We start from the raw sequence: 24,245 nt of genomic DNA, 5'->3' as shown, positions 1-24,245 counted from the left end.
TCGAGATGGCTCCACCTCAGCTCCCCATGGCAGGTTGAGAAACACAAAGCACTTTTCAAACACCAGTGCACAGTGCAACTGGATCAGCTAAGTTCAGGTTGCTTTTCTGACCTCAGGTTTTTCCATATCAAATTTGTTTCTGTGTTTTCCCTCCCTCTGTGCTGAATCAGCTCTGCTACAGCTGCCGCTGCCATCACCAGCACAGCTCCTCTTTGTTCAATGTACCCAAATTTCTGAGTCTCTAAGACACTCTGACTGTCCAATATTGAATTTTAGTGAATCCCTCTTTTACCCACCTGGCTGAGAAGCAATATTCCTGCTGCTTGAATACCCAGGCATGGAGCAACTAGGAAAGCATCTTTCCTCTGATCCGCCATCTTGAATCCTCCCAATACAAGATTTTCAAGCAAACAACCAGGCACTAGGCAAAGAAAATCAAGTCAAATGTGAAGAAAAGGGCTTTTAACTTGTGTGGAAACTCAAATCCTGAGATTAGGATCAGGACTGATGCTCAGGAAGTAGAGGGATGCAGATAGCACAGCTGGGAGAGGAAAGTCTGGGAGTTGGGGGAAGGAATCGTGAGTCTCCCAAGGAGTAGGCATTGGGGTCCTGTGCTACAGTTCTCGGGGGCAACATGGCACCTAGGCTGAAGCCCCACAGGAGATTCCGGGGTGATAAGGAAAATGCCACACTCTCAGACTTGATGGGACTGCCAGCACAGGGCAGTGGCTCTTCCAGAAGTAGTGTGACGACTGGCAGTACTTTCTCAGCAACTTGGCACCACATAAAGTCTGGATACCTTTGCATAATCTTGGAATTTGTGAGGAGCCCACCAACTAGGCAGATGATGGTAGGGGTCCTGGTAACAGAATTAATTAAGGAAAACAAAGACAGGAACTATTTCTTTCTTGCACCTATTCTTCTATGGATTGAAAAAATCACACCAGCTGTACATTTTCCCCATCTCTCATTGTTGAGTCAGGAAAGGTCTGGTTTAGCAGGCTGGTGAGCATGCACTCACCCCTAAAGAGGAGTATTTGGGGGGTTCATTTTTGGGGCCCACTACTAGGGCCAAAATGCCTTCTTTCCATCTCTGTATTTCTAATACAAAATGAAAAGAGTAGATTACAGAGCAGTTTCTGTATCACAGCTAGGGAAGAGACAGGAGGAAGAGGGAATCCACAAACATAAAAGGAAAGTACCCAAAATATCAGTGGGTGCTGGAAGGACCCAATATGAGTATTTTTGAACTGCAGCAGGCTGGCTAAATTTTCACTGGGTTTGTCCTAGATAGAACAAACAATCCCTTCGAAAACACAGGACACAAAGCACTTCCCATAGGAAGTACCTCTTATAGAAAGAATCTTACGCAAACTTTTAGGAATAATTGTACCAGACAATGAGAGCTAGCAGTACGTGTGCCACATAGTACCATGTGGAACCAAACTATGGTTCTTCTTGATCCCAAACAGCCACAGCCTTTTGTATATTGCGGCAGCTTGGTGGATCAGGTGAACAGGCACTTTTGCAGAGAAGAACACAATAGACTCCCATCCTCAGGGGACTCAGGCCTTCTTAATTATTTCTAAATAATTGGACCTCACCTCAAATCTACTGGAAAGAAGGGAGGAAGAGAAAAGTTGAGTTTTTTTAGGTTTCACATCCCTAAATGTTTGCAAAGTATCGTTATTTGGAGAACTATAACAATTCAAAAGAGGCCACACTCATTGACCCTGTTCCCAACTCACGATCACATTCCAGCAGACACTGGAAAGTTGAAAAAGGGGAACCTTGTCCCTGCTCTAGTTCAAAGAATCTCTCCTCTTGTCACTTTTGCCCATGCACAGTGGTTTGTAAGCAAGAAAAGAAGAAACTGATAAGAAAAATATCTTGGGGCTGGGGAGATAGCTCAGTTGGTAGAGCGCTCGCCTCACAAGCATAGGCCCTGGGTTCAATCCCCAGCACCGCAAAAAATAAATAAATAAATAAATAAAAATCTTGTCCTTTTCCTGCAAAAACTTTGGAGAAAGAGTCAGATCTTGTTCAATATGTAGTATGGTCTGGATTCCCAGTTCAGAGCTTTGAGAAAAAGGTTATAGCTGTGTTTTCCCTTTTTACTTCTCTTCAGTCCAGTTACCCAGGCAAAGTGAGCCTGCATGCTACTGGCATTCCGCTGCCGAGCGCATGACTCAGGACAGCGCCTTCAGAGGCAGGATCAGACACTCTACATGTCACACGTCTTCAAGGTCTCCTGCTCGCTATGACTGGAAATGAAGTTCTTTTCTCTGGAATGTGAGGAAAGTCTTTAACTTCTCTTCCCTGTTGGAAAGAGCTGTAAGGTCTAGCAACTCCAGACCCCTGCAGTCCATTCTAACTCTAACAGCTCATATCCCAGAAAGTGCTCCCTAAACTTTGTTCACTAACAGTTTTTCTACACTACTTAGCAAATAACATATTCTAAGTTTAAATAACTGAAAAAATAATTTTGAAAATCTCTTCCTCTTACAGATTTATGGCATTCATTAGTATATTCAAGACTCTGAGAAGTTGTGAAGAAACCAGTTTTCCTCACTTTTTCAAATAGATTTGACCCAGTAATCCCCTCTTCACATAACATCCACTAATATTTACCTGACTTCCTTGGGAAAAGTTGTCCTTCACAGCATAGAAGAATCTGGTTTCCTAATTCTTACATGGAGAATCAATGACTCTAACCTGTTTTAAGGAAATCATTCAAAAATTTTAAAAGGCTCTATATACAAAGAAGTTAATCACAAAGTTGTTTGTAACAGCAAAGCCTGATAAAAACTCAAATATCTTAAAATAGAGGCTGAAAAAATACATTATTGTACAACTATGTCAAATATTATGTACCCACTAGCAATATTTCTGAAGCATTCTTAACCTATGCAATGTAAAATAATATCAGGTGAAAAGCTGTACATAAAGCATATCTTCAACTATATATGAAATATGCATAGAAAAAATATTGATTTAAATGTCTTTTGAGTCCAGTAATATTATGGACTTAGAACTCCTGAAACACTTCTGCATCTAAAAAACACTTGGTACAATATCTTTAAAGCCTCACAGTTGATAAGCCTACAAGATAAAATTAAGAATGATGAATGAAATCAGGAACTTGGTCAGACTGGGAGAATGGCAGATCTGAAGGGGGTGAAGACTTTGGAAGCCTAGAATGGTGGTTCTGCACAGGGATGATGCTGCCCCCAGGGGCAGTTAGGAAATAAGCCCGAGGCCTCTTTGGTTATAGCATTTGGAAGTCACTGTTGACATCCTGAAAGGCAGAGGGCATAACAGAGAATTGTTCTACATCCCTTCATCACTTTCAAATGGAGCTCTGGCCATTGCTATAGGTGAAACACATGTTCATAATCATTCAAGCCTAGAACCTACACCTACCCCTATTTTACATGATTTTAATATGTAAACCTTTCCAGAAATCCAACCACTGAGTAAACCAAGGGAAAACTAAACTTGATTTTAGTTTTCATATCAATCAGCATTTCTAGAGTTTATACCTGTGGATATATAAGGGGATGTGCACTCGATTACTTCATTATGTCTGCAAGTGTGGTGAGATATGAGAACTTATATATTAAAATACTTAAATTTTTACCATAAACTAGTTCTATTTTAAAATTTAAAAAATTGTTTAGTTGTTGATGGACCTTTATTTTATTCATTTATTTATATGTGCTGCTGAGCATTGAACCTAGTGCCTCTCACATGTGGCAAGTGCTCTACCACTGAGCCACATGCTCTACCACTGAGCCACAACCCCAGTCCTCTATTTTCTTTTTATGTCACATTTGTATCATATTGTTTTGGTTGAAATAGCATAGAATCATGTGCAACTGTCTACAAATTTCATTGAAATGAAGGACATGTTATGAAATACTTGTTATAAATATTTGTTAAAAATATAAACATTTGTTATAAAAGAGGTTCTGTCTGATAGGATTGAAAACCACCGCAGTATATACTCCCACAACCTGCTTTTCTCATTTAACAATAAGTGTCAGAAATTCTGCATATATATTAGAGTGTATCAGTTTTTGCATTTCATCTCAACAGAATATAAATTATTTCTATTATATACTGTTGGAAACAACATCATAGAAATCTTCTCATATGCTCCTTTGTGCACATGTGCAAGTATATCTCGGGTAGACAACAACATGTGAAACTGCTATACCAAGAATTTTAACATCTATAAATCATTTTTTTGTTACGAAACTTCATCGCTTTATATTCAAATCTTCAAAAGCAGTCTTTATTCTACATTTTTAGTGTAAAAATCCACAAGTTAAGTGCACCACAGTATAGAGAGACATACAATGCTGAACTTCCATAAGAGTCAGTAGTACAAAATCACATGTACAGAACACAAAATTTAGATGAACTGAAATTATAAAATAAAATCCAATTTCAGAAAACAAAAATCAAAATACTAAGGATCCCTGAAACATTCTTAACCATAATGAGATTTCATTGGACTCAAGTCATTTTATAGTGAGGCGTTCACAATATGACCCTATTAATCCAGTTTAGGAATTCTTGGGAGCCATGAGTAGTGAAATCAGACACTGACAAAAATAGTAACCAATTTTTTTTCAAATTTATTTTTATTGTAAACAAATGGGATACATGTTGTTTCTGTTTGTACATGGAGTAACAGCATACCATTTGCATATTCATAAATTTACATAGAGTAATGATGTTTGATTCATTCCATTATTTTTTCCTTCCCCCCCACCCCTCCTACCTCTCTTTTCCCTCTATACAGTCCCTCCTTCCTCCATTCTTGTCCCTCTTCCACCCCCCATTAAGTTTCATCATCCGCTTATCAGTGAGATCATTCCTCTTGGATTTTTGAGATTGGCTTATCTCACTTAACATGATATTCTCCAGTTTCATCCATTTGCCTGCAAATGCCATAATTTTATTATTCTTTATAGCTGAGTAATATTCCATTGTATATATATACCACAGTTTCTTTATCCATTCATCAATTAAAGGTCATCTAGGTTGGTTCCATAGTCTGGCTATTGTGAATTGAGCCGCTATGAACATTGATGTGGCTGTATCTCTGTAGTGTGCTGATTTTAAGTCCTTTGGGTATAGGCCGAGGAGTGGGATAGCTGGGTCAAATGGTAGGTCCATTCCAAGTTTTCTAAGGAATCTCCACACTGCTTTCCAGAGTGTTTGCACTAATTTGCAGTCCCACCAGCAATGTATGAGTGTACCTTTTTCCCCACATCCTCTCCAACACCTATTGTTGCTTGTGTTCTTGATAATCACCATTCTAATTGGGGTGAGATGGAACCTTAGTGTAGTTTTGAATTGAATTGAATTGAATTTCTCTTATTACTAAAGATGTTGAACATTTTTTCATATATCTGTTGATTGCTTGTACATCTTCTTCTGCGAAGTGTCCATTTCCTTAGCCCATTTGTTGATTGGGTTATTTGTATTCTTGGAGTAGAGTTTTGTGAGTTCTTTATAGATTCTGGAAATTAGTGCTCTATCTGAAGTATGAGTGGCAAAGATATTCTCCCACTGTGTAGGCTCTGTCTTCGCATTGCTGAGTTTCCTTTGCTGAGAGAAAGCTATTTAGTTTGAATCTGTCCCAGTTATTGATTCTTGCTTTTATTTCTTGTGCTATGGGAGTCCTGTTAAGAAAGTCTGATCCTAAGCCAACAAGGTGAAGATCTGGACCTACTTTTTCTTCTGTAAGATGCAGGGTCTCTAGTCTGATTTCAAGGTCCTTGATGCATTGTGAGTTGAGTTTTGTGCAGGGTGAGAGATAGGGGTTTAGTTTCATTCTGTTGCATATGGATTTCCAGTTTTCCCAGCACCATTTGTTGAAGAGGCTATCTTTTCTCTATTGCATATTTTTGGCACCTTTGTCTAGTATGAGAAAACTGTATTTATTTGGGTTTGTGTCCATGTCCTCTATTCTGTACCACTGATCTACCTGTCTATTTTGGAGCCAATACCATGCCGTTTTTGTTACTATTGCTTTGTAGTATAGTTGAAGTTCTGGTATTGCAATACCCCGTTTCATTCTTCCTGCTAAGGATTGCTTTAGCTATTCTGGGTTTCTTATTCTTCCAGATGAATTTCATGATTGCTTGCTCTATTTCTGCGAGGTACATCATTGGGATTTTAATTGGAATTGCATTGAATCTGTATAGCACTTTTGGTAGTATGGCCATTTTGACAATATTAATTCTGCCTATCCAAGAACATGGGAGATCTTTCCATCTTCTAAGGTCTTCCACAATTTCTTTCTTCAGCGTTTTGTAGTTTTTATTGTAGAGATCTTTTACCTCTTTGGTTAGATTGATACCCAAGTATTTTATTTTTCTTGAGGCTATTGCAAATGGAGTTGTTTGCATTTCCCTTTCAGCTGTTTCGTCGCTTGTGTATAAAAATGCTGTAGATTTATGCGTGTTGATTTTATAGCCTGCTATTTTGCTGAATTCATTGATGAGGTCTAGAAGTTTTCTGGAGGAGGTTTTTGGATCCTCTAAATATAGAATCATGTCATCTGCAAATAGTGACAGCTTAAGTTCCTCTATTCCTATTCGTATCCCTTTAATTTCTTTAGTCTCCCTAATTGCTCTGGCTCGAGTTTCGAGGACAATGTTGAATAGAAGTGGTGAAAGAGGACATCCCTGTCTTGTTCCCATTTTTAAAGGGAATGGTTTCAGTTTTTCTCCATTAAGAATGATGTTGGCCATGGGCTTAGCATAAATAGCCTTTACAATGCTCAGGTATGTTCCTACTATCCCTATTTTTTCTAGTGTTTTCAGCATGAAGGGGTGTTGTATTTTGTCAAATGCTTTTTTTGCGTCAATTGAAATAACCATATGATTCTTATCCTTAAGTCTATTGACATGATGGATTACGTTTATTGATTTACGAATGTTGAACCATCCTTGCATTCCAGGAATGAACCCCACTTGATCGTGGTGCACAATTTTTTAATATGTTTTTGGATACGGTTTGCCAATATTTTGTTAAAGATCTTTGCATCTATATTCATTAAGGATATTGGTCTAAAATTTTCTTTCCTTGATGTGTCTTTTCCTGGTTTGGGTATGAGGGTGATATTGGCTTCATAGAATGAGTTTGGTAGGGTACCCTCCTTTTCTATTTCCTGGAATACTTTGAGAAGTATTGGAATGAGTTCTTCTTTGAAGGTCTTGTAGAACTCGGCTGAGAATCCGTCTGGTCCTGGGCTTTTCTTGGATGGTAGATTTTTAATGTCTTCTTCTATTTCATTGCTTGATCTTGATCTGTTTAAATCGTGTATGTCCTCCTAGTTCAGTGTGGGAGGAGCATATGTCTGTAGAAATTTGTCAATGTCTTCGGTACTTTCTATTATGTCGGAATACAGATTTTCAAAGTAGCTTCTCATTATGTTCTGTATCTTAGTGGTGTCTGTCGTGATATTTCCTTTTGAATCATGTATTTTAGTAATTTGAGTCTTCTCTCTCCTTCTCTTTGTTAGTGTGGCTAAGGGTTTATCTATTTTGTTTACTTTCTCAAAGAACCAACTTTTTGTTATGTCAATTTTTGAATAGTTTCTTTTGTTTCAATTTCATTGATTTCAGCTCTGATTTTAATTATTTCCTGTCTTCTACTACTTTTGCTGTTATTCTGTTCTTCTTTTTCTAGGGCTTTGAGCTGTAATGTTAGGTCATTTAATTGTTGACTTTTTATTCTTTTCTGGAATGCGCTCCATGCAATGAATTTTCCTCTTAGTACCGCTTTCATAGTGTCCCAGAGATTTTGATATGTTGTATCATCATTCTCATTGACCTCTAAGAATTTTTTAATCTCCTCCCTGATGTTCTTTGTTATCCATGTTTCATTCAATAGCATATTATTTAGTCTCCAAGTGTTGAAGTAATTTCCTTTTTTTACTTTGTCATTGATTTCTACTCTCAGTCCATTGTGATCTGATAGAACACAAGGCAGTATCTCTATTTTTTTTTGCATTTCCTAAGGGCTGCTTTGTGGCATAACATATGGTCTGTTTTCGAGAAGGTTCCATGTGCTGCTGAGAAGAAAGTGTATCCACTCGTTGATGGATGGAATATTCTATATATGTCTATTAAGTCTAGGTTATTGATTGTGTTATTGAGTTCTATGGTTTCTTTGGTTGGATTTTGTTTGGAAGATCTATCTAGTGGTAACAGCGGTGCATTAAAGTTGCCCAGAATTATTGTGCTGTGGTCTATGTGATTCTTGAAATTGAGAAGGATTTGTTTGATGTACAGGGATGCACCATTGTTTGGGGCATAAATATTTAGTATCGTTATGTCTTCCTGATTTATGGTTCCCTTAAGCAGTATGAAATGTCCTTCTTTATCCCTTCTGACTAACTCTGGCTTGAAGTCCACTTTATCTGATATAAGGATGGAAACCCCTGCTTTTTTACTGGGTCCATGTGCGTGGTAGGTTTTTTCCCATCCTTTCACCTTTAGTCTGTCTTTTTCTATGAGATGAGTCTCTTGCAGGCAGCATATTGTTGGGTCTTTCTTTTTAATCCATTCTGCCAGTCTATGTCTTTTGATTGATGAGTTTAGGCCATTAACGTTCAGGGTTATTATTGAGAAATGATTTGTATTCCCAGTCATTTGGCTTATTTTTGGTTTTTAAGTTGGCTTGGTTTCTCCTTTGAGTGGTTTTTCTCTAAGGTAGTTCCTCCCTTTGCTGACCTCCATTGTTGTTTTTCATTTGCTCCTCATGGAATATTTTGTTGAGAACATTCTGTAGTGCAGGCTTTCTATTTGTAAATTCTTTTAACTTTTGTTTATCATGGAAGGATTTTATTTCATCTTCAAATCTGAAGGTTAGTTTTGCTGGGTATAGGATTCTTGGTTGGCAACCATATTCTTTCAGAGCTTGAAATATGTTGGTCCAGGCCCTTCTAGCTTTTAGAGTCTGGGTTGAGAAGTCGGCTGCTATCCGTATTGGTCTCCCCCTATATGTAATCTGATGCTTTTCTCTCGCGGCCTTCAAAATCCTATCTTTATTTTGAATGTTAGACATTTTCATTATAATGTGCCTTGGTGTGGATCTGTTGTGATTCTGTGCATTTGGTGTTCTGTAAGCCTCTTGTATTTGATTTTCCATTTCATTCTTCAGGCTTGGGAAATTTTCTGATATTATTTCATTGAATAGGTTGTTCATTCCTTTGGTTTGTATCTCTGTGCCTTCCTCAATCCCAATAATTCTTAAATTTGGTCTTTTCATGATGTCCCATAGTTCTTGGAGATTCTGTTCATGAGTTCTTACCATCTTCTCTGGGCAACTTTATTTTCAAGATTAAATATTTTGTCTTCATTGTCTGAGGTTCTGTCTTCCAAGTGGTCTCGTCTGTTGGTGATGCTTTCCATTGAGTTTTTTATTTGGTTTATTGTTTCCTTCATTTCAAGGATTTCCGTTTGGTTTTTTTTTTTTTTTTTTGAGAATCTCTATCTCTTTGGTGAAATGATCTTTTGCTTCCTGCAGGTGCTCTTTCAGCTTATTGGTATTATCATTCATTGCCTGCATTTGCTCTCTTATCTCATCCTTTGCTTCGTGAATCATCTTAATCATGTATAATGTGAAGTCCTTTTCTGACATTTCTTCTAACATACTGTCATTGGATTCTATTATTATAGAATCTAGATTTATTTGGATCATTTTCTTCCCTTGTTTTTTCATGTTGTTCATGTATCTTCCCCTCTAGCGCTACAGATCTGGGGTATTGCAGATTTCCCCCTATAGGCTTATAGTGGCCCTATAGGTTTCCAAAACCCTTTCTTTAAGGGGAGATCAATATTAGCAGTGCCCAAATCAGACACTATGCAATCCGAGACCAAATAGCCCCTATGGGGACAATAACATCATGTAAATACGGGAGAAAGCGACTCTGAGGGAACAGGTAAACAGAAGGAAAAGAAAGCAAGAAACATAAAGAAATAAAAACTTAAATTTTTTTTTAAAAAAAGGAGAAAAAAGAAAATCTACTGTATAACAGTCATATACTAATGAAACCTCCCAGTGTTCAGTAGCCTGATGTATGAGAGGTACCTGACAATGAGCTTCAAGCCTCCAGCAGGCGTCTCAGGATGGGATTTGCCCCACCCAAAGATCGGAGCTACGGCTTCCAGGATTATCTAAGATGGCTGCTCTGGCTTCCAAATGTGTTGGCAAATGGGGAGCTACAGCTCAGGGGTGGACGTGGTCAGCTGGAGGTCCTGGAGACAGGATGCAGTTGGTCTGGCAGGGGTCCTGGAGGTCGGGTGTGTTTGGTGTGGTTGTGGGATCCAGGAGGCCGGGTGCAATTAGTTGGTCTGGGTTCCCGGTGATAGGGCACAGTCAGTTGGTCTGGGGGTCCTGGCGGCAGGGAGCAGTCAGTTGATAAGAGGGCCCCAGAGGCAGGGAGTGATTGGTTGGGCTGAGGGATCCTGGAGACGGAGCTCAGTCAGTCCGGCAAGGGGTCCTAAAGGGCCTGGCTGTTGTCTCAAAATGGCGGCAGCCATGTGTAATCAAACCTGCAGGTACTGTAACAGTGAACTTCCAGGCAGCAGCAGGCAGCTGGTTCTCCACTGGCGGTCTGCGGTCAGTCTGCTGGCAGCTGTCGGACGATCGGGAGGTGAACCTCAAGCGTTGGGTGATGGATAGGGGTAAGGCAGGCAATGGACAGGCGAGAGGCAGGCAAATGGCGGATGATAAATGCCTGACAGTGAGCAATCTGCTCTCAAAAAAGGCGTCGATATGCTGGCAGATTGCAGGTGATCACAGCAGACAAATGAGGTAAAGAGCAGGGGATCGATAAGCAGGAAAAACTGCCTCACGGAGAAACAGATATCCTCAGCTTCAATCCGGCGTTGCGGAGCGACAAGGAACAGCCTCCCTCTAGACCGCCATCTTGGATCCCCCCAAGAACAATTTTAAAGAGGAAAAATTTATTTGGGGTTCCACTTTCAGAGGTCTCAGTCCATAGATGGCTGACTCCATTCCTCAGGACCTGAGATGAGGCAGAACATCATGGCGGAAGTATGTGGCTGAAGAAAGCAGCTAGGAACATGGCACCAGGAAGCCGTCTCCGGGTTTCTGACCAGTAACCAATTTTTGATCTGAAAACTCCCTTTAATCTGGCTCTAAAGTCAAGCCTTTAAAGTGCACCCTCCTCCTTGCCCCTCATATTTTAAACACACTTTTTGATGGGACAGTTTGCACTGGTATTTTTTGTTCAAACAAAGCTGTTTTTCTGGCACCAAAGCAAACTGGGTTAGGTTCATATGTGCAGAGACAACCTATGAGGAGGTCCAAAAGGTACCCTCTAGTTTGCCTGAGGAGATGCCAAAGCAGAATGTGCTTGAGGCACAAATTTCAGAGGATCCTTATGAAAGATGAGTTGAAAGATGGCAAGTGGGGAGAAGTGCAAGGAGAGAAGGCAGCGAGCTGGCTGGCTTTCTGTCCCCCACCACCGATTTCATGGAGATTGGTGGAAGCAATGGAACACTAGGGTTGGAGATGGCCTGTGGGGCAAAGGGTGGAAAGGAAGAGGCAGGCAACTAATGCATCTTATTTAACAAGAAATATAAATCAGGAGGCTAGGGTTGTGGCTCAGTGGAACAGTACTTGCCTAGCATGTGTGAAGTACTAGGTTCAATTCTCAGCACTGCATATAAATAAATGAATAAAATAAAGGTCTATCGACATTTAAAAAATATTCTAAATTATAAATAAATCAAAAACTTAAAGGAGATTACAGACCAATCAGAATAATTTTGGCAACTTCAATTCTTAGGAAGATCAAAGTTCCCTCCAAACCTAATTTGATGTTTTATTACTAAAATCAAAGACCAGCGTGGTAGTGTATTACTCCAGAGAAATTAAAGGAAGAATGTGCTTCACCCACATTCATTTTATGAACAGGTACCTCCCCTACCTTAAAATGCTTTAGGGAGGTACTGCTATCATCACATGGTTTCTTATTATATTTGAAAAGTGCCTGAAAGTTTGGGCACCAGAAAGACACCTCAACAACATGTGTCTAAACTGCAACTTCAGGTTAATATGACTAAAGCGGTTACATTGTGAGAAGTGCAGGAGGTATATGATGTCTTTCCCGGCACAGAGGCGGCCTTGGTTCCTCACCAGATGGTGTGGCCACGGTTTGAGCCACCCATGAAGAAGTTGCCCTTCTACTGAATTTCGAGGACATCGGCTCCCTGCATGACTGCCAGCTGAGAAGCACTGGGAGGGCATCCAGGTGGAGGAGGAATGCTGCCAGCAGCAGCCCCAGCTCCCAATCTGGCACCCACAACATACCTGCCTTCCACCAGCACTGCTGAACCAGTGGATAGATGGGACCAACTGGATAATAAGCCACAGGGATTGTGGAACCTACAGGCCCAACAGCCACAGACTGGGCCATGAGAAGATACAGAGAGGGGCCAGCAAATGCAGCCGACATGGTGGGCACTGTGGCAGCCTCTGGGTGTGAGAGCTCTGAATAACCAGGTGGAGCCTGAGGCAGATGTGAGGTCTGAGGGTATGCCAGATTCCCAGGAGGCTGCACTGGGTAGGTGGGCTGCGTTGGATACTGACCTTTGCTGTTCATGGGGGCTGCGGGTCCGGTTTGACGCAGTGTCACAGATGGTTATTTTTTTGGTCCTCCTCCTGTTCAGAGTCACTCAATATCTATAAATCTTTGGAGATAAAAATGGTCTCTTATTTCAGGTTGCATTTTGCTAACACTAGACAAGTTGAGCATCTTTGGAAATATTATTCAGTCATGTTATGGTCTTTATTAATCGGCAACTAATATCTTTTGTCCACTTTTTTCCCTTTGGGGTTGATTTGTGGTTCTTCATATATTCTGACTACAAATCATTTGTTCATTAATATATATGTTGGAAATGATTTTCTCCAAGTCTGCTGCCTATCTTTTAACTTTTGTTATACATAAGTTTTAAATTTTGACATAGTCAAGTTTGACACTCTTTTCCTTTATTTTCTTTTTGATTTTCCCAAAAGCTGCTTTCTCTACCTCCAGACATCATTTTCAACAGCTGCATAATACTGCATTGTGTGAATATATCATAAAGTATAAAATTCTCTCTCATTATTGGAAATTAAGGTTATTCCATCCTTTCACTAACATAAAGAATGCTGTGAAAAATAACTGTGTTCAACATGATATTCTTAGCACATCATGCCTAGCAAAGAAAAGAAATGTTTCTTGAATAGGGATGAGGAGAAAAGCAGGAAGCTTTTCCAAACTCGCATTCAAAATGTTAAAAATGCAGCTCAAAGTCAACCAAATTATTGGCAATACTGGCAAATTAGCCCTGTAATGCTCCTTTAGCCCAGCTAATCAAGAGATGAGTCTGCTTCTAAAATCTAGGTCGGTTGCAGGAGGCAGACAGTTAGCTCAGTGATAGAGTACTTGCCTAGCATGTGCAAGTTGTATGAGGTCCTTGGTTCAATGCCCAGTACTGCAACAATAATAATTAAGTAACTAGTTTAAAAATCTAAAATCTAGGCATGGAAATAAAGCTTAACCTTACCCTAAGATTGTCCTTTCAAGGAGTACTGGCCTGTGATCAGTATACGTGAGTCCTCCCCCTTATTTTGACTTCAGTGTTAGGGTGCTGCTTTGCTTGCTAAATGGTCAAGGTTTACATTTTAGAATTGGGAGAACAGGTCTGAGAAGTTGAGGTAGAGGGAAAAGCTTCATGTCCAGGAGTCTGTGCTGTTACAGATTGGTGATTCTGAACTCCAGATTCAGTAGGTGGAGCTGGGGATCTAGAAGTGGGGGCTACAGGTCTTGAGCTTCTGGCAGGTGGGGCTTCATATCCTGGAGGCGGGGCTCCATATCCTGGAGGCGGGGCTCCATATCCTGGAGGCGGGGCTCCATATCCCGGGGGCAGGGCTCCATATCCCATAGGAGGGGCTCCATATCCTACAGGAAGGCCTCCATATGCCATAGGAGGAGCTCCATATCCTGCAGGGGGGGCTCCATATCCTGTAGGGGGTGCTCCATATCCCGCTGGGGGGGCTCCATATCCCATAGAGGGGGTTCCATAGACCCAAACTGGGAATGACAAAGAGAAGGAAAAACAATTCAGTACTCAGGGTACAAAGAGTAAATGAAGAAAGAACATCAAAACAAAAACAAAAAACACTGACACAGAAGAAGAGAATTCAGTTAGATTAATGCTAAAACATTTTTCCTTCAGCCAAATCAGCTGAAGGTTTTTTCATTTCCTGTTGTAGAGAGGAAAGAACATGAAAACAATCCTATAGTTAGTTTGGTACATTATTTATAGTTGTGCACAGATACAATATTTCACTTAATAAAGTTTGTTTTGATTATGAATAAGGTACTGCATGCTCAATAAGGAAAATTTATTTTGAAAATAGAAGTAAAAAGTAAATAAAGAAGAGAATCATCTATAATTTTATTATAAAAGACAAATACTATTTTGATGTATTTCTTCATAGAATCTTGAATATTTTTATGCAATCAAGATCATATTGATATATAATTTTTACCTCCATTAATATTATAAAAATTCTTTATATTATTAATTTATTTCATACATTAAAAGCAGGATGATAATTTGTTATCTGGATTGATGCTACTGAATTTCCCTGTTGATAGAAAGCATGTTGCTTCCAATTTTCCAATTACTATTACAATAAACATGAGCTTCATTTCCTTGGGCTATATTCCCCAAAGTAACTTAAACGGACCAAGGTAAATGGACAACTATAGTTATTTTGATGCAATTCATACAGAGATTTAAGCTAACTGCTTATAATACTATATAATAGATGGCAAATAAACAGCATTTCATTCATTCTTCATTGTGAGTTCAGCTTTTCTCAACTAACACATTTGGTCTTATAAAATATTTTTAAAACAAATCCTTTGAGTATTGTAATAATTACTCAACCAACAATTTCAGTGAAGAACTTAGTGTTAAAGTAGATAGCTCCAAATAGATTGATGCCTGAATGAAGGGTGTGTGGTGAAAAACCCTTCCCTTTCACACCTGCCTCTTAAGTTAACAAGTCACCGAACATGAGTGGGGTTATCTCCCATTTAAAACGTCCAGTGTGGAAGATATTACAAGCTTAGAAGCTAAAATTTCCATTCTCACTGAAAACCAATGACTTTTCCTACATCCATCAAAGCAACTTAGCAGCCCAAAACAAGGAGAGAAAAGTGAATACAGAGAATCACAGAAGAGAGCACCTTACCCAGAGAAGCCAGGACTTCTGTCTGACAAAAATGGGTTAAAACTGAGAGCAATGCAAGACACACACTTTAAGAAGGAGTTCTTAGGGAAAAACCAAAGACAGCCGAAGGTGTGAAGAGGGGTTGGAAAGGAAACTAGAAGAAACTGAAGCCTTTGATACCTATGACCAAAGCATTAAACACCGTTTAACTTCTAGCCAGATTGATTTTAAAAACCTCACATTAAAAACCTAAATACCTTAGTTACTATAACTCAACATATCATGTCCCACCTTTCAACAAAAAACCACAAGCCTCAGTAAAAGGCAAGAAACAACGGCCTGATGAGCCCAAAACAAGAGTAAAAACTAGTCTTAGATGTGATGTAGGGTTTGGAACTATCATATTGGGAACTTAAAATAATTATGAATAATCTAGCAAGAACTCTAAAGGAAAAAGCAGATAACACTCAATAACAGATGTATAGTGTATGTAGGGTGCTATCATTTGGATCCTGAAAGATCCATGTGTTAAAGCTTTGGTTCCCAGGGTAGCACCATCAGAAGGTATTGTGGATCTTCAGGAGAAGGAGCCTGTGAGAGGTCCTTAGGTCATTGCAGGGTGGCCAGAAGGAGACTATAGGACCCTCATCTCTTCCTGTTTCTCTCTGCTTCCTGGTCATACGGTGCAGTTTTGCTCCACCATGTACTCCCATGATGATGGGCTGCCTTGCCACAGGCCCAAAACAGTGGTACTAATTGATCATGGACTGGACCTCCAAAACTGTGAGTCCAAAAAATCCTTTTCTCTTTTTAAGTTAATAATCTCAGGTATTATATTACAGTAACATGTTAACTTTCTGTTGCTGTGACAAAATACCTGAAAATTATAGCTTAAAGGAGCAAAGATTTATTTTGGCTCACAGTTTCAGAGGTTTCAATCCATAGTCATTTGATCCCATTGCTCTGGGCTTCTGGCAAGGCACAATATCATAGCAGAGAGCACAACATGAAACACAGCTCTCACCTCATGGCAGTCAGGAAAAATATGGGGTGGGCAAGGACAAGTTATACCCTTCAAGAACATACCACAGTGACCTCCTATGAACTAGGCCCCACCTCCTAAAGTTTCCATTACCTCCCAATACTGCCATCAGCTGGGGACCAAGGCTTTTACTACACTAGCCTTTGGGTGACATTCTAGATCCAAATTATAACATGACAGAAAACTAACACATAGGGAGATGGAAACTCTTAAAATCAAATGAAAATGCTAGAAATTAGAAACAGTGAAAGAGAAATTAAGAATGCCTTTTTTTCCCCATTGGATCAAAGTAAATGAAAATTAAAATACAGCTTATCGAAATTTGTGGGGTGCAGTGAAATCAGTGCTTAGAGAGGAATTTATAGCACATATATATAAGAAAAGAAGAGTTGGGCACAGTGGTGCATAACTGTAATCCTAGCAATTCTGACTGGCCTAAGAAATCACATAAACTCATAGAGATTGAACAAGACTCTCTTTATAAATATATAAATATTTGTATTTATATTTATATATATAAAATTTTTATTTTCTTATTTTTTAAATATGGTGCTGAAGATCCAACCCAGTGTCTCACATGTGCTAGTCAAGCACTGCACCACTGATCCACAATCCCAGCCCTGAACAAGACTTAAATAAAGAATGGATCAAAGAATAAATGAGAATAGAAATTAAGAAATTCTTAGAAACAAATGAAAACAGAAATACAACATGTCAAAATCTCTGGGACAGTATGAAAGCAGTTCTAAGAGTAGAATTAATAGCACTGAGTGCCTACATTAAAAAAAAATAGATCACAAATAAATAAGCTATGCTCTATCTCAAGGTCTTAGAAAAAGAAGAACAAACTAACGCCAAAACCAGTAGAAGACAAGAAATAATTAAGGTCAGAACTGAAATCAATGAAATTGAGAGAATAAGAAAACAATATACAAGATCAGTACACAGAAGAGCTGGTTCTTTGAAAAGATAAATAAGACTAACAAACCCTTAGCTAAACTAACCAAAGAAAGAGTGAGGCCAAATCAGTAAGATTAGAGATGAAAAAGGGGATATCACAACAGATCCTTCTGAAATCCAGAGGATTATCAGAATTTATTCTGAAAATGTATACTCCAATAAACTGAAAAATCTGGAAGACACTGACAAAGCTCTAGATACCTATAAGCTGCCAAAATTGAATAAGGAAGATACAGAAAACCTAAACAGACCAATATCAAAGTAATGAAACTGAAACATCAATTAAAAGTCTTCCAGGGGCTGGGGAGATAGCTCAGTAGGTACAGTGCTTGCCTTGCAAGCAGAAGGCCCCGGGTTCAATCCCCAGCACCGCCCCCCCAAAAAAAAGTCTTCCAAAAAGGAAAAGTCTAGGACCAGATGGAATCTCAGCTGAGTTCTAACAGATCTTTACAGAAGAAATAACACCAGTGTTTCTCAAATTATTCCATGATATTGAAAGGGAGGGAACACTCCCAAAGACATTCTATAATGTGGATACCAAAACGAGACAAAGACATGTTGAGGAAAGAAAACTACAGACCAAGGGCTGGGGTTGTAGCTCAACGGTAAATGGGTAAATGCTTGGCTTGCCTAGCATGTGTGAGGCACTGGGTTTGATTCTCAGTGCCAAATATAATAAATAAATGTCCACTGAAAACTAAAAAATAAAAAAAGAAAACTACAGACTAATATCCCTGATGGACATAGATATAAAAATCCTTAATAAAATATTAGAAAACTGCAGTCAAAAATATATTAAGATGATAATACACCATGATCAAGTGGACTTCATCCCAGGATGCAAGGTTGGTTCAACAAACACAAATCAATAAATGTAACTCATCACTTAAATACAATTAAGAATCATATAATCATCTCAATAAAGGCCTTTGATGAAATCCATCACCCATCCATGTTAAGAACACTAGAGAAACTAAGAATCTAAGGAACTTACTTCAACAATGTAAAGGCTATTTATGACAAACCCAAAGACAACAGCATTCTGAATGGAGAAAAATTAAAAGTATTTCCTCTAAAATCAGGAACAAGACAAAGATGTCTACTCTCACCAATTTTATTCAATATAGTCCTTGAAATATTAGTCAGGGTGATCAGGCAAGAAAAGGAAATCAAACAGATACAACTTAGAAAAGAAGAAGTCAGACCATCTCTGCCAATGACATGATTCTATATCAAGACCCAAAAAAACTCCACCAGAAGACTTCTAGAGCTGATAAATAAAATGAGTTAAGCAAAAGGTAGGATAAAGATCAACCCTCATAAATCAATAGCTTTCTTATACTCCAAAAGTGATTCAGCTAAGGAAGAAATCAGGAAAACAATTTCATTTACAATAACCTCCCCGCCCCCCCCAAAAAAACCCCTTGGGAATTAATCTAATCTAGGGGGTAAAACAGATATACAACGAAAATCATAGAACAGTGAAGAAAGAAACTGAAGAGGACCTCAGAAGGTGGAAAGACCTTCCATGTTCTTGGGTAGGCAAAATTAATACTGTCAAAATGACCATACTACCCAAAACAATACACATATTCAATGCAATCCCCATCAAAATACCAATGACATTCTTATAGAATTATTAAAAAAAAAAACCTTCCCCATTTTTTTTTGGTGCATTATAGTTGCACGTACTGACAGGATTTGTTGTTACATTCCACGGAGTGGTATAGCTGGGCCATATGGTGGCTCCATGTCTAGTATTTTGAGGAGCCACCATACTGATTTTCATAGCAGTTGTACTAATTTACAGTTCCACCATCAGTGTAAAAGTGTTCCTTTTTTTTTTTTTTCACATCCTTTCCAGCATTTATTATTCTTTGTATTATTGGTAACTTCCATTCTGACTGGTGTGAGATAAAATCTCAGTGCAGTTTTAATTCTCATTTCCCTAATTGCTAACAATATTGAACATTTTTTCATGTATTTGTTGGCCATTTGTATTTCTTCTTTTAAGAAGTGTCTGTTTAATTCATTTCCCTATTTATTAATTGGGTTCTTCAAATCTCTGGTATTTGATCTTTTATATATTTTAGATATTAATCCTCTGTCAAAAGAGTAGATAGCAAAGATTTTCTCCCATTCTGTGAATTCTCTCTTTACATTCCTAAATGTTTCCTTTGCTGTGCAGGAGCTTTTTAATTTGATACCATCCCATTTATTAACTCTAGGCATTATTTCCTGAGCTTTAGGTGTTCTATTGAGAAAGTCACTGAACATGCCTAAATGCTGGAGTATTGACCCTATATTTTTTTCTAGGAGATGCATAGTTTCTGGTTTAATTCCAAGGCCTTTGATCCATTTTGAGTTGATTTTTGTGCAGGACGAGAGATAAAGGTCTAGTTTCATTCTTCTATATGTGGATAACCAGTTGTCCCAGCACCGTTCGTTTAAAAGGCTGTATGTTTTTTGTTTTGTTTTGAATTTTTTTTGGGTGTTGATAGACCTTTATTTTATTCATTTATTTATATGTGGGGCTGAGACTCAAACCCAGTGCTTCACACATGCTAGGCGAGCGCTCTGCCACTGAGCCACGACCCCAGTCGCAAAAGGCTGTATGTTTTTAGTACCTTTGTCAAGGATCAGATGACTGTATCTGTGTGTTTTTTCTGTACCATTGGTCTATGTGTCTGTTTTTATGTCAGTACCATGCAGTTTTTGTTATTATAGCTCTGTGGTATAATTTGAAGTCAGGTATTGTGATGCCACGAGCATTGTTTTTTTGGATTAAAAATGGATTTGGCTATTGTATTGGTTAATTTGAATTGTCAGTTTGATTAGATTAAGAGATGCCAAAGATTAAGAGGCTTCTGGGTATGTCAATGAGAGTGTGTCTAGGAATGACTGACATGTGGGATAGCAAACTGAAGTGGAGACTCTCCCTAAGTGTGGGCAGCATGGTTCCCGTGGCTTGGATGGAACAAAGTTGGGAGAACAAGGAAGGAGTACTAGATGCAAGCTCAATTCTTCCTGAAAGGATTCTTGATTGCTGCTGCAATCATCTGAGGATATCAGACTCTCACTCCTTTGCTCTTCCAAAGCCAACTCTGCTGGTGATTCTCCAGGGAATTTCCAGAAGCCTTCGTTCTTAGACTGCACAGCTTCTGGATCCTCCAGCTCTCCAGTCTGCAGACGGCATTGTGGACCATCCAGTTCCTAGTCATGTAAGTCAATCTAATAAATTCCTTTTTATAATTATACTTCCTGTTGATTCTCTTCCTCTAGAGAACCCTAATACAGCTATTCTGGGTCTTTTATTTTTCTAAATGAATTTTAAGACTATTTTTTCTAGTTCTGTGAAGAATGCCTTTGGTTATTTGATAGGGATTGTGCTGAATGTGTATACTGCTTTTGATAATCATTTTGACAATATTAATTCTGACTATTCAAGAACATGGGAGCTCTTCCCATCTTCTGAGGTCCTCTTCAATTTCTTTCCTTGATATTCCATAGTTTTCATTGTAGAGGTCTTTCACCTGCTTGGTTATGTTTACTCCTAGATATTTTTTTTAAAAGTTATTGTGAATGGAATTGTTTTCCTGTTTTTTTTCTTAGCAGATTTATTATTGGTGTATAGGAAAGCTATTGATTTTTGTATATTGATTTTGTAACCTGCCACTGTGCCAAGTTTGTTTATTAGCTCTAGCAGTCTTTTGATGGAGTTGTTTGAATGTTCTAGTTATAAGATCATATCATCTGAAAATAGTGATAATTTGATTTCTCCCTTTTATTTCCTTCTCTTGCCTAATTGCTCTGGCTAGAGTTTCTAGCACTATATTAAATAGGAGTGGTGCGAATGGACATCACTGTCTTGTCCCAGATTTTAAACAAAATGCTTTCCATTTTTCTTCATTTACTATGAGCTGGCTTTGGGTTTGTCATATATAGCTTTAATGTTGAGGTAGGTTCCTTTTATCTCTAGTTTCTTCTGTTTCTTTTTAATCATGAATGGGGGCTGAATTTTGTCAAAGACCTTCTCTGCAGCTACAGAGATGACTAAGTGATCTCTGTCCTTAATTCTATTAATGTGATGAATTACATTTATTGATTTCCACATATTAAACCATCCTTGGATCTCTGGAATAAAGAAAAAATATTCCTAAATTAATCTGGAAGAATTATAGACCCAAAATAGTCAAAGCAATACTACACAAGAAAAGCAAAGCAGGAAGCATCACAATACCTGATCTGAAATTATACTACAGAGCTGTAGTAACAAAAACAGCATGGTATTGGCATCAAAATAGACATGAATACCAACAGAACAGAAGACACAGAGACATAACCACACACCTACAGCCATCTTATACTTGACAACAGTGCCAAAAATATATTTTGGAGAAAAGATAACCTTTTTAATAAATGGTTCTGGGAAAACTGGACAGCAATATGTAGAAAAATGAAACAGACCCCTATCTCTCACCCTGCACAAAACTCAAATCAAAATGGACCAAAGACTTAGGAATTAGACCAGATACCTTGCAACTGCTAGAAGAAAACAGGGTCAACACCTCATCATATAGATGCTAGCATCAACTTCTTTAACAAGATCCCCTGAAGCTCATGAAATAAAACTAAGAATCATTAAGTGGGATACCATCAAACTAAAAAGCTTCTGCAAACAAAGGAACCAATTAAGAGCATGAAGAGAGAGCCTACAGGATGGGAGAAAATCATGGCTAGCTACTCCTCTGATAGGGGTTTAATATCCAGAATATATAAAGAACTCAAAAAACTTAACACCAAAAAAAACAAATAACCCAATCAATAAATGGGCAAAAGAACCAAACAGAAACTTCTCAAAAGAAGAAACACAAATGGCCACAAATATGAAAAAAATCACATGAAAAAAATCTCTAGCAATATATGAAAAAACATGGGAAAATATATGAAGAAACATCTCTACCAATCAGGGAAATGAAAACCAAATTACACTAAGATTTCACTTTACTCCAGTCAAGAATGGCAATGCTCAAGAATATAAACAATAATAAATGCTGGCGAAGATGGAGAAAAAGGTATGCTCATACATTGCTGGAAGGACAGTAAAATTAGTACAACCACTATGGAAAGCAGTGTGGAGGTTCCTCAAAACACTGGATGGGGCTGGGGTTGTGGCTCAGTGGTAGAGCGCTTGCCTAGCATGTGTGAAGCACTGGGTTCAATCCTCAGCACCATGTATAAATAAATAAGTAAATAAAGGTCCATCATCAAATTTCTTTAAATAAATACATTTTTTAAAAAACCACTCTACAACCCAACTAGCCCTCCCTTCAGTGTTTATCTGAAATAACTAAAATCAGCATACTATCGTGATATAGCCACTGCAATGATTTTAGCAGCACAATTCTCAATAGCCAAATTATGGAATCATCTCAGATGCCTGTCAATAGATGAATGGATCAAGAAAATGTGATATAAACACACAATGAAGTTTTAGTTATAAAGAAGAATGAGATCATGGCATTTGTTGGTAAATGGATGGAAATGGAGAAAATCATGCTAAGTGAAATAAGCCAGACTCAGAAAATCAAGGGTGTTCTCTCTTATATGTAGAAGCTAAAGCAAAATAAGGGTGGAAAGGTGGTAGTGGAAAGAAGTAGAGGGAGATCAGTGGAGGAGAATGAGGAGGAGGAAGGAAGTGAAACAGGAAGAAATATGGAATGAACCTAACAAAGCCTTTATATACATATATAAACGTAACAAATGTAATTCCATCATTTTGTTTTGTTTTGTTTTGTTATTGGTACTGGGGATTGAACCCAGGGTTGCTTAACCAATGAGTCACATCCACAGTCATATATATATTTAGAGACAGGTCTCGCTGAGTTGCTTAGGGCCTTACTAAATTGCTGAGGCTGGCTTTGAACTCTCGATCCTCATGCCTCAACCTCATATATACATACATATATATATGTTAGAAGTACCAATCAAAAATAAATAAATAAAGGAATGGAAGGAAAATCAGTAGAGGGGAGGAAGGAGAATAAGGGGAAGGAAGAGGGAAGAAATAGATGGGGAAAATGGAGATTAAAGTCAAATTCCTTGCACATATGATTTTTTTTCAAAATGAACCCAAATACTATGTATAATTATAATGCTCTAATATAAAATTAAGTCTGAAATGCAAGCCCAGTCATTAGCTGACTTGCCACTGGGTTTCAGACTAGGAACAGTCACAGATTCAACTATTTTCCCAAGCCCCAAACCTCCTCTGCTTCTCTTGCAGTAGAGCTGGAGCAAGGCTGCACTGAAGAGATCTGTGGACACCTTTCCACTTCATAGGAATAACCTTCCCACCATACCTTACCTTGACAGGGTGTCTGTGGAGTGCACATGTTTCCCTCTCCAGAAATAACATAAATTCCTGGAGTGCTGATCCAATAAGTCATAACTTGAAGTGGAGTTCCCCGGGCAGCTGAGAAGACAAATATGGTAAAATAGGAACTCTAATTTTTGTAAGTCAGATACATAGCAGCTACCAATTGAATAATTAACAGAGTATTAAATACACTTTAATACATGTCCAATGAGACTCCTGGGATGTAAGATAAAAAAATTTATATGACACTGTCCTGAACTCCATGCTTCTTGAGACAGATTGTGTCTCATTTTCCTGTGTTTATTCAGGGCCTTACATAGTACCTATCATAACAGATATTCAGAAAAAAACTTCCAAGTGAAGATTTTTCAAGATGACCAGACTCATCCGTTAAAGACCACTGTACCAGGAGTGTGGTAGAGAGGAAAGTACTTCTCTCTGTCTCTCTATATACCCATCTTAGAACACATGTGACAGCATTTATGGGCTGCAAAAATAATCCAGGGTAATCTTATCATTTCATGATTCTTAAACTAACTACATCCACAAACAGCCTTTTTACAAATAAGGTTCATAGGT

General features: G+C 38.4%; 2 protein-coding genes across 2 annotated transcripts in view; both read right to left on the bottom strand.

The window, feature by feature from the left end:
* Nucleotides 1-255: 255 nt before the first annotated feature.
* The window catches only part of WBP2NL (WBP2 N-terminal like), a 56,729-nt gene continuing 32,739 nt past the window's right edge, over nucleotides 256-24,245 (bottom strand). Inside the window, exons 5-9 of the mRNA XM_079141249.1 lie at nucleotides 23,655-23,762; nucleotides 13,608-14,134; nucleotides 12,646-12,746; nucleotides 2,632-2,715; nucleotides 256-421 (exon numbers count right to left, since the gene is read on the bottom strand). Of these exons, the coding sequence (XP_078997375.1) occupies nucleotides 13,719-14,134; nucleotides 23,655-23,762 (524 nt within the window). The 3' untranslated portion in view covers nucleotides 256-421; nucleotides 2,632-2,715; nucleotides 12,646-12,746; nucleotides 13,608-13,718. The remainder of the gene's footprint in view (nucleotides 422-2,631; nucleotides 2,716-12,645; nucleotides 12,747-13,607; nucleotides 14,135-23,654; nucleotides 23,763-24,245) is intronic.
* LOC306661922 (DAZ-associated protein 2-like) lies at nucleotides 11,948-12,762 on the bottom strand. Its single transcript, XM_079141255.1, has 2 exons — nucleotides 12,395-12,762; nucleotides 11,948-12,321 (listed from the first exon to the last, which is right to left on the bottom strand). Exons 1-2 carry the CDS (start codon nucleotides 12,656-12,658, stop codon nucleotides 11,995-11,997), a joined length of 591 nt encoding a protein of 196 aa, XP_078997381.1. The 5' UTR covers nucleotides 12,659-12,762; the 3' UTR covers nucleotides 11,948-11,994.

Source organism: Sciurus vulgaris (genome assembly GCF_902686455.1).
Source record: "Sciurus vulgaris genome assembly, chromosome: 5".
NCBI classification, from domain to species: Eukaryota; Metazoa; Chordata; class Mammalia; order Rodentia; family Sciuridae; genus Sciurus; species Sciurus vulgaris.
The sequence above is the reverse complement of the archived record's forward strand: the minus strand, read 5'-3'. Positions and strand labels throughout refer to the sequence as shown.